A 10734-nucleotide genomic window follows, 5' to 3' on the forward strand; every position below is an offset into this window, starting at 1 on the left:
GGAGAGCTCTGAAAAGTCTGGGACTTAGTTTGAAGTTTAACACCTACATGCATGTGCAGTTCTTGCTGCAGTCAATAGCTGTTGCATGCATTTGGATAGCTGGATGGTTTCTGAACTGCCTTTGCCCCTCTAAATCCCTTGAGCCAAATCCGAATTTTGACTATGCTAACGCTAATTAAAAGTCAGCAGTGCTGTGTGTGCTGGAGGCAGGTTGGATCACCTACATCCTGGGATAAATGAGCAGGGGGAACTCTGCTTAGCAGAAGTTGTCACTATTTTTTCATGTAGGCAGCTATTTCAGAATATTTACATTAAAAATGAGCTATATATGAATATTTTCAAGTTATCTATTAACTATAGTTTAAATGATAACGGATTGTGCAGCTTTGGCAATTCTAAAAACATTTTTACCATAACAGTGCTACCTATTTAAAATGACTGTAGTTTTCTTAAAGACTTAACGCCCATAGGAAATTAAGGCTAGTGAGGAGATACAGGATTAAAAATAATACAATTCCTTTTTCTCTAGCCCTGTCATAGTGGAAATCCCACATTTTGGATCAATGCGAGGAAAGGAAAGAGAACTAATCGTACTTCGAAGTGAAAATGGTGAAACGTGGAAGGAGCACCAGTATGACAGCAAACATGAAGACTTATCCGAAATACTCAATGGCATGGATGAAGGTAAACATTTTCTCAAAGCTTTAGCAAGCCTTATCTTTGTGCAGGCTTGCTAACATGAGCAGACTAAAGCAACCTAAAGTAAAACAATGCAAGAGATACCTGATTTTTGGGGAATACAGTGTGTGTTACATATTAAACTAATGGAAAGAGAGTAAAGAGAAATTGTTCAGCAGTGGCTTGGAGACATCCTGAAATGAGTGGTAAGTTTTGGTCTGAAGTCTTGCCAAGTTCAAGTGAAGTTGCACAGTTGCTTTACAGCATGAAGTTGAGAATAACATCCCAGCTGGAGATAAGTGTGTTTCTGCTGCTCAGGCAGGGCCACGTGAAGGTCATTCCAAACGAACGATGAAGTGTAAATATCAGTTATATTAGACTTCCCCACAGATGCAGACCTCAGCCTGTAGACCATTCTTCTTTGAAAGGGTATTGTTAGAGGTTGCCTCCCACAAATACACAACCTGCCTTCCTGATGCAGGTTTGGGAAGTCTGGCTCCCTCGTTTTGCTTGGACGTTGCTGTTTATGTCAGAGTCCCTTAAGATGAGAGGACTCAGCTGTACATAATTCATCAGAAGATGCTGTGACAGATGGTGCCTGCAGACACATTGTGGGCAAAGGCAGGCTGGGGCTGCAGTGATCCCTTGGCATCACTGCTTGCTTTTCCTAGCAAGTGTTTTTCAGCACTTGTGCTGATAAACACTTGCTTGAGCTCTTTGCATCTGAGTGTGACTGAAAGAGCTTGTGGTTTGGACTTTGGCTTTCTGTAAGGGTTTATCTATAGGATTTTCTCTGGATAACCTCCTTCAGAAAGTCACAGTGTAGTGGGGTACAAGCTGCAGGAAAGTTCTTTCATGGTCAGCAAAAGCATCTGAAGCGAATGATCAGGCTGTGGATGGCAGCTGTGAGAGGTGTCTGTGAGCAGGCTCTGCCTTTGATCTTGGCCTCTCCTTGTTTAAAGAGGGCAGCCTCAGCAGAAGTCATGCTTTGAGAACATGGAAAGGAGAGTAGTGCTGTTGTGAGGGACTCCCTGGATGTCTGAGACTTAGCATTTATACTGATGGGAACAGCAGAATGGGCTTGTGTAGTATTTTCACTTTGAAGTACTTGAACAGCACATGAGCTTGTAAAAATGCAGAGCAACAGCAAAGATCTGCTTCTTACATGATGATGATCTATTGTAGCTATTAATTTCAAAATAAACATAATAGAACCAATAAGTAGTAGGGGAGAAACTGAAAATACTGGGTCAGTGAATTTGGAAAAATACAATAAACCTCATCACAGAAGGGTACCTAAAAGCAGTGGAACAGGAAAAAGTGTGAGCATGGCCCAGGATAGTATTGCTTGGGGAAGAATTACTTCAGGATCAAAGGCAGGGCTTGCAGTCTTTCTGAAAGAAAAATCTCACCACACCCCCCTCCTTCTCTGTGCACTAACATGAGATAGGAAGTAATGATTTGGCATTTGGGTGAAGTATCGGTGCCTTGTCAGTGGTGAGGTAGTCAGAACTGATGGGCAGCTTGCTTATTTGCTTCATCTGCTTTCCAAACTAAGCTAAGTTCAATTTTGGGATAGGAAATCTGGGCGCAAAACCACTGTTCTAAAGTGCTCCAACTTGCATCACTTATGAAAGAGCTCTCCAGAGGTGCCATATGGCTAAATTCACATTTTACAGAGAAGAGAGCTCAATAAATAAAAACACTTTGAGAGGTGGCAATGAAGCCCTCACTGCTTAGAACCTAAAATAATAAGCTTCACAATTTAGAGCCAGAGTACAACTTTCTCATTTATTGAGGGTTTCAGGTGGCTCTTACCTTCTCAGGAACTGCTGTTTGAGGTTAGCGGGTATATGTACAGCCAGTGAATCACAGAAAGTATGATGGACACTGGACTATTCCCTTAGAGTGAAAATATTTGGCACCTTAAAAGCCAAGCCACAGAAATGCCTTTTCCCAATCCAGGCAATCATTTATGAGAGAGAAAAGAGAAAAAATACTGCAGACACACCCAGAGCATTGTGTTGATTATTCGTTCACTTCATTTTAGCTTAATTCTTCTCTAGTTAGGAAAACAAAACAAAAACTGCATGAAAATAATACAAGGGTCTTGACAAAATTCTGCTCCAGTTAAATGACACCTTTTTTGTGTGTAAAAGGTCTTCCAAGCAATGACAGCAAATTACAGATTTGTAGAATTAAGTGGAGGTTGGTTTTTTCATCTGAACGTTTACTGGTTTGTTACAAATACCACAATTAGACTTGGCTCTGTAGCAGTGTCTTGCATCTCGGAAACCATAACTTTGGAAGAAGTTTTATTCCAGGTGTGAACTCTGGAGGCAGAAGTAATCTTTAATTGAAATAAAAAGCAGCCACATAGTCATTTCCAGAAGTTTAGTGTGTCTTTGCAAGAAAATTCATTTGCACGGTCATCTGTAAATGCTATAACATGCGTCAGGAGTGCCTGTTTTTCTCTTAAAAGCAGTCTGGTCCATTTTGTGTTAGACCTGCTGTGATTCACTAGTTCTTTCCTATCTGTGTAGTGAAGGAGGACGATCAGACTTTATTCCCAGGTCCTTAATATGCTGAATTTTTAAAGATGCAGTTTGCTTCTCTGTTTTGTTTTTCCTCTTTTGCTCTTCCACTTAGTGGGGATGAGAGCGAGGACATCTTTGCTCTTCGCCCTCCATGGGGACTGCTGAAAACCTGCCTGTTCTTTACTGGAAGCAGCACCATCTGCTGGAAGACCTCGTCTCAGACTCAAAATAATCCAGAGCAGGAGGCAACACTTCAGGGCACTAAGTGCAGGATTAAATAATAGCAGAACTTTGCTGTTTATTGTTGTGAAAGAACAATGAACCATGATGTAGAGACTCATTTTTTCTTTGGTGCCATCAGGTTTCTGCTTAAATAGGTTTTATTCTAAAGATGGTGCTGTACTTGTGCTAATACAGGGAACTTGGCATTTTTTCGAAGAGGAGGAGTTTGGTTGCAAACACAAGAGTAGCAATTCACAAGTCTTGGCCATATTACAGTTATTTAAACTTGAATAAAGTAAAATAATCTTTTTTGTTTGTTTTTTTGTTGGGAAGAAGCTCTCTGTATTGTAATTGGTAAATAGATTAAGTTTTCAGCCAGGCTTCTTTTAGATATAACTTGTGTTTGCTTTTTACATTCCTGCAGTTTTTACAGGTACCTGTAGATAAATTGTGTGCATAAATGCACACACTGAAGTAGCTAATCTTTTGACAGGCGTTTGCAAACTAGTGAGTGAGCCAAGAAAGGCAAATATTTGTGGCTACAATATGCTTGCAGATGCACAGTGTGGTTTCAGATGGGAAGGAGGAATTTTTACATAACTGCTTCTTTGAATCTACAGATCAAACAGGAGTGTGACCTTGTTTATGCTTGGCGTTTGAAATACCACTATAAGTCACTCTGCAGTGATTTTGCCACATTTCCAAGAAAAGTTTTTAAACGTGTTGCTGTTAAACTTCATGTTGTGCATGGCAAGATAAGAGACTGTGCAAAAACAGACAAAAGAGCATGTAAAGGACTTTGTCTTATTTCAGGATGAGACCTCCTCATGGCACTGGGAGCATCTAGTTACGTATGTGAAACACTGAAGCTGGGAGGGTGGGTCTAGTTACCAGCATTTTTAACACGGGTCTCGCTGCCCTCAGCTTCTCCTTCCCCCTTCCCATGTGCTCTTTCTGCCTCCACCCATCTCCTGTACTTTTCTCCATGTGAGCGCTGCCTCCTGGGTGCCACGCTTTTAGTGCAACAGTTTCTTAATGGCGCGTCTCTATGGGGGAAACTGGTATCCTACGCTTGCCCCACTTTTCAGTCTCTGCACAGTGACAAGGTCAGCTCTGCTCTTGCCACTACTGCAGGAGGGTTGCAAAACTGAGAGCTGTTCTGTCTGCTAATTACCGGTGAGATTTGCTTTTTCAGCGCTGGCAAAAGTATTCTAAGGCCCTGGTAAAGGAAATCAGATACCAGGTCATACAAAGACACCTTGAAGCTCATGAAACAGCGCCAGGTGTTCTGTGACTTCTTTTATTCCATTTCCAGTCAGAAGACACTTGCTCTGCGTTACTTTATCTGAAAGTAAAAAAGAAAGGTATTAGACATGGGATGAATCTGATCCACAACTGCCTCTCACCTGACAAAACCGATGTGACTGCTTTCCTTGACCTGAGCCACCCTATGTGAGGTCCCTCTCTGACCATGCAAGATGTGGCTAGGTTTCTCTTCTCCTGTCCAGGAACCTTGACGTAATGCTCATGTGGGAGCATGGGCTAGAGGGTGGAGAGGAGTGATCTTCCTCCTCCTCCTCCTCTTCTCCCTCCTCCTCTCCATCTTGTCCGTCCTCCCACCTGCCACCTTAGCATAAGTGTACCATACACTTGGGTGGCAGTGGAAGACATGTATGCATGGAGTATTCACAATACCTTTCTCTTGACTTGCTAAAACCTAATGGCCATAGGTGTTCTTTGGGCTGTTAGCACAAATCTGGGAGGTAGTGAGAGTGGGAGACTTCCGAATGCTGCTACTAACCTTCCTGCTTTACGTCTCTCTGCTTTGCCATCCCTAGCTGTAAGATGAGGTGTATAGCACACTGTGGTTAAAAAAACGCTCACACAAAACCCAACCAACCAAACAAAAAATCCTTCGAGTTTTTTAATTGAAATACATTGCATAGGAATGAAGTGTCAGCAACAGAGGAAAATAGTAATGATGATAGCTCTTTCTGTAAAATGCATGAGGTGTGTTCGGGAAACGTGACCTCTCCCAGGACTAGTTTTCCCCGTTTCATTAATTCTGTCATGCTAACGCTGCATTTCTCATGGCAGTCGGGGAGGTAGTTTGATTGCTCATCTGTTTTTGTTGTTGTTTGTTTTGTTTTGTTAGAGGGCAACTTCATATAGAAGCTTACATATGTATTATCCAAACATAACCTCCCTATATATAGTCCAACTCCTCTCCATGCCTGACTGTTGTTTTGCCACTCTATTCTTCACATCTTCCTTCCTTCTGTAAAGGAGAGCACCTGCCAGGCTCAAAGGATTTTGAAATATTCTTACATAAAACGCTAATTTTCTACTTCAGGAGAATTTTAATTATCCTTCATCTCTATGAGCATTTTACAGTGGGTTTAGTCTCTAGCAACAAACAGGAGAATGCATAGGCTTTACCAGTCAAGATTATACCTGCCTGGGAGTTTAAGAATCCTGTTTGTCTCCTGCACAAGCCATTTGCTTCCAGAGGCTGCAGGCAGAATACCTAATTCATTAGAGGGCTTCAGATACCAATCTCTGAGTCTTCCATTTACTTTAAATCTACTTCCAATCTCTTCCATTTACTTTAAATGGAAGCTGACATTATGATAAGACATTATCCTCTTCTGATAGGTACATATGATCCACAGCAGTACTGTGCAATTAATCCAAATCAGCTGCTGAAAGTTTTAAAATGGAAAACTGACATTTTACCAAATCTATATTCTAATTATTTTGGAGCTATAATTGATCTTATATGTTCAGAGGAGGAAAATGTCTCAGTCACATAAAGAATTTTACAAGTGTTTTTTGTCTTGTCATTTCTAGTCCTCCTGCATTCTCTTGCTGCATCTGATAGCAATATCATCTTTTTTAGGAACAAACTTTCTTCTTTAGGAATGTGGTGTCCTTTTTAAGGAGGAAAATAGGAGTGGAAACTTGTGGAGTGCTGGAATGAAACCCAGACAATAGCTAAAACGGCCAAGTGCAAGAAATTGCAGGAGAAATGCATGGCAGTTGTATAATTATCTCCATTTGTGGATAAGTGTTTATATTGCAGGGATTTCACCAGTGCATATATACACATACACATATAGTTGCATAATTACTTATATTTGTGACATATCACAGAGTTTTCCTCAGTGCGTATGTGTCTTCAGCTACTGAGTTAGTTAATATGAGTAGATACTCCATGCACCTTTCTGAGCCCTGGTGACCCTATGAGCCGGCAATATGGCCGAGAGCACTAATTGTTCATGACCTGTTTCTGTTCCAGTTGCCTCTGAGGATGCATTAAGTTTCTCTAGGAACTGAGGAGCACAATGCAGTTATTTTGGGGCAGATATCTGGAACGGCTGGATGTGGGAAGGGATCCTTGCTATGGTTTCATTGATGGTGCTGGCAGACAGAGCTCTTTCACATCCACAGTTTAACGGAGGGCTCAGTGTCTGGGCAGGATAATATGGATGCCAATCTGGAAGATAACTTTCTCAAATGCTTTAGCTAGGAAAGCTCTGGATTGCACACTTGGTGTGCAGTTAGAAAGTTCATGAACTGACTGATTTCCTGTGGTTTTCTGCATGTCAGAGCTATGTGAGAAGAGGTTGGAAATAAGTATCTTTTGAAGATGTGCACAGAAAGACCCATGCACTTGTGTGCTTCTGGATATAGATGAGAGAGGAAAGAAGCTTGACCATCTCCTTCAGACCTCCTTGGACTCCCATGCTGTGTGACAAACCTGCCATCCTACGGCAGCTGCTGCAGCAGAGACTGTCACACCCTAGTGCTTAGGTGTTCTGGCAGATCTGTGTGTCCAGTGCTGTTGGCCCTTGTTGTCAAGATTTATGCAAAAGTTCACAGAGCAAACCCAAACTTGATAGCTAATAGCACTGAATTTTTTTTTCTCCTGTAGTAAATAAATAAAAAAAAACTTCTCAAGTATTTTAAGGCATATTCAAAACTTCACACTCACAGGTGTGTCTGGTGTGAACTTGGGCAGGTAATGCCTTGAATGTTTTCACTGTGTTTTCTCCCACCAGAGTTGGACAGCGTTGAGGAGCTAGAGAAGAAGCGTATCTGCAGGATCGTCACAAAGGATTTCCCTCAGTACTTTGCGGTGGTTTCACGAATCAAGCAGGAGAGTAATCAAATTGGCCCGGAGGGTGGCGTGCTGAGCAGCACGACGGTGCCGCGTGTCCAGGCGTCCTTCCCTGAGGGTGCTCTAACCAAAAGAATCCGCGTGGGCCTCCAGGTAAAGGTGCCCTCATGTTCATATCCGCAGTGCCCACAAGCGCATTGTTGGTCTTAACACATGAGTGCAGCTAAGGAGCCTGCTGCTAGTGGGTTGCAAAGTGGGTAATATTCGCACCTGAGATCTGAATTGGCATGTGTCTGCCCGGGCATGCTGTCTGCCTCTCGGTGCCCCTCTGGTGCAGGTGATTCACAGTCCTCTTCCCTGTGGCAAAAGCCCAGTTCCCCTTTTATCATCACCTTGAGTATCACTTAGCATCTGAAGAATGGAAAGAAAAGCAAAGGTCTGGGGCCACCACAGCCTCAGTGATACTGTCTGCCATCGTCCTGTTGGCCGTGGCTGCCAGCAACTATGAGCTGTACAGCCGCGGTGCAGTCCCAAGTCTCCTGTGGCAAAGTAGCAGCTTGTGATTGGTGTCAGTGGGCTGCCCTTTGCCATAGGAATGTGTTTGGTAAGGATTTCATGCAGCTGTTTGCCAGCTGTTACTGGGTCAAAGACTTCCCATATACATCTGTTGTAGCTTAGGACATTCACCATTGGTGCTTCTAGCGACGGGTGGAATCTGTGAAGAGTGAATAGCTTACTCTCCTTAAACTGCACAGAAAGTGGAGAAATATTCTGTAGGAGGTACCTTTTTCTTTGAGTTCTGTCAGTTATCACTTAAAATTACTTAATAACCTGACAAGTCTGATGGGTTCATGAAATAGGGATGCTGGTTTGGATTTCAGTGCTCAGAATTCACACTGGAACATTGCTGTTAATGGTAGTTCACATCTAAAGATGATTAATCTGGAGAAAATGGAAGCTCTGCTATTATAATTATACAGCTGCCTTTCCAGAGTGCTCTAGTGTGAAGGAAGTGCAACATCTCCATGTGCAGTGTTGTGACTGCTGAGACCGCAACGTAGCTATGTATTCTATGCATAGAATTGCACACCAAGTGTGCAATACGTTGTGCAGTTTGAATAATGCAGCAAGTCACAGGTCAGCCTGATCGGAACAGACTTGAAATAAAAAAAAAAAAAAAGGGAAATGGGTGCAAAACCCTGTTTCCCATAAGATATCTGTCACTTTTGAATTCAGGTCTTATGTCACAAAAACTACAAAAAATCTGTAACGTTTCTTCCCATATTGGCTATTTTTTTGTTCTTCCCATATAAAGTCAGGAAACCTTTCAAGGCACAAAGTGGAGGTAGAAAATCTGAGATTTGCTTATAGCTCTTCTATAGCTTAATGCGTTCTGTATGAATTTGACCCAAACAAGTATTTCTTTCCTAATAATCAATATTGGCATAGGATAGGAAGCACTGAGTGCAGAGGTAAGTCAGAGTACACAGAGTTCCTCGGGAGCACAGATTTGTGTTTGGCAGAGATGTGAGAATCGTTCAGCATCTCCAAGATATAGAGGGTCTAGTCCTCATTTCTCAAGTGCAAAATAAGCATCTTTTTGCATTTTGAAATTGTAATTAATACCACCCATCACTGTAAATTAAAAACAAAACCAACATGCTCTGAAAAACTCTCAGCAAATACTGCGAGCAATGTTCTGAGATTTATAGTTTTGCTTTACAAGTTAGCTATTAGGAAATCGTAAGTGGGTTGCTGAGAAAAATACTAAGCATGAATTGTACTAATAACCACCCTCGAGAGCTATAGGAGAAGACTGCCTGGGGAAAAAAAGAAATAAAATTCTACAGAAAATAAAAGGAAAATTGAATTATCTTTTGGAAAACAATTCTGCATGTCTATAACCAATTTGTAGCTCTAGTTTAAATATTTTCCCTATGTTGACAGGCCCAACCAGTTCCAGAGGAGATTGTAAAAAAAATCCTTGGAAACAAAGCAACTTTCAGTCCCATTGTCACTGTGGAGCCAAGAAGAAGAAAATTTCATAAGCCGATAACCATGACAATTCCTGTGCCACCTCCATCGGGAGAAGGTGTAACCAATGGGTACAAAGGAGACACGACGCCCAGCCTTCGACTTTTATGTAGCATTACAGGTTAGAGAAAATCGAGCTCTTTGCAAATGTTTCTGTGACAGCCATGCCTCTGCGCTCACTCTCATAACTGTACAACTCATGCTTTCCAGAAAGGGAACATCAGTGTGCTTGGTCCAGTAGAGTTCAGATTAGTTCTCCTGAGCAAAGCCAGATGAGGTCATTTGAAAGGCTCTCGCTGATTCCTTGGGCTCTCAGTCTGGTATCATGCCATTGTAAAAGAACTCTGCCAACAGATGTTAAATGTTATTTTATATTTAGCCAATATTAAGAATTTCAGCCTTGGCTATTAAACATGGTTGTTAGTAAAAGTAGTTTACAGAAATAATTCTGTCCTAGCTGATATCAAAGCCGGGGGGCGCGTTGCTACTGACTTGGAGGTATGTACTTTGCTTACATCATCATCGTTTTCTGCTGTGTAACATATGATGTAATATATAACATGTAGCTCAGCTGTTGAACATTATTGTCTAGGTTCTATTTTCATGTGTGAAGCAAAATAACTTAAAATATTCTTATGTAGTCTGTATATGCTTGGTGTTTGAAAGAAAATCTCCATGGTTTGTATTTACATAGGAGGTACTTCACCTGCGCAGTGGGAGGATATCACAGGCACCACTCCGCTGACATTTTCAAATGACTGTGTCTCATTCACAACCAATGTTTCAGCCAGGTATGGTAACAGAGCTTGCCAAACGCACCTAGGGAGTAGTTTCCCTTGATTAACAAAGGGGTGTATAGTTGTGGGGTTGTTTTTTGGCTTTCTTTAAGTCTTTTGCAAGACCACTGAAGCGGTGATGGACCAGCTGCTTCTTTGTCACCATGTATCATCATCGCACACATCCAGGGTTACACATGAAGCGTTGTCCTGGCCTTTTCTGCTGTGGTGATGTCTCCTGGCAATCACACATGCTGTTTCTCTGAAGGCTGTGGTGCCACACAGGGGTTTGTTTTTCTGCAAACAGCAACAGAAAGGGAAAGTTTAAAATGCTCATACACTAAGAAAATGGGGGGGGGGGGGGGGA

The 10734-nt window shown here is 41.9% G+C and overlaps 1 protein-coding gene across 1 annotated transcript in view; it reads left to right on the forward strand.

Annotated features, from left to right (window-relative positions):
• ANK3 (ankyrin 3, node of Ranvier (ankyrin G)) overlaps window positions 1–10734 on the forward strand; it is a gene marked incomplete at its 5' end in the record, with an annotated part of 74083 nt that overhangs the window by 19383 nt on the left and 43966 nt on the right. The window contains 4 exons of the mRNA XM_010296964.1: window positions 530–684; window positions 7499–7710; window positions 9505–9712; window positions 10286–10382. Coding sequence (XP_010295266.1) covers window positions 530–684; window positions 7499–7710; window positions 9505–9712; window positions 10286–10382 — 672 coding nt within the window. The remainder of the gene's footprint in view (window positions 1–529; window positions 685–7498; window positions 7711–9504; window positions 9713–10285; window positions 10383–10734) is intronic.

This window comes from Phaethon lepturus, unplaced genomic scaffold (assembly GCF_000687285.1).
Source record: "Phaethon lepturus isolate BGI_N335 unplaced genomic scaffold, ASM68728v1 scaffold38691, whole genome shotgun sequence".
Lineage (NCBI taxonomy): Eukaryota > Metazoa > Chordata > Aves > Phaethontiformes > Phaethontidae > Phaethon > Phaethon lepturus.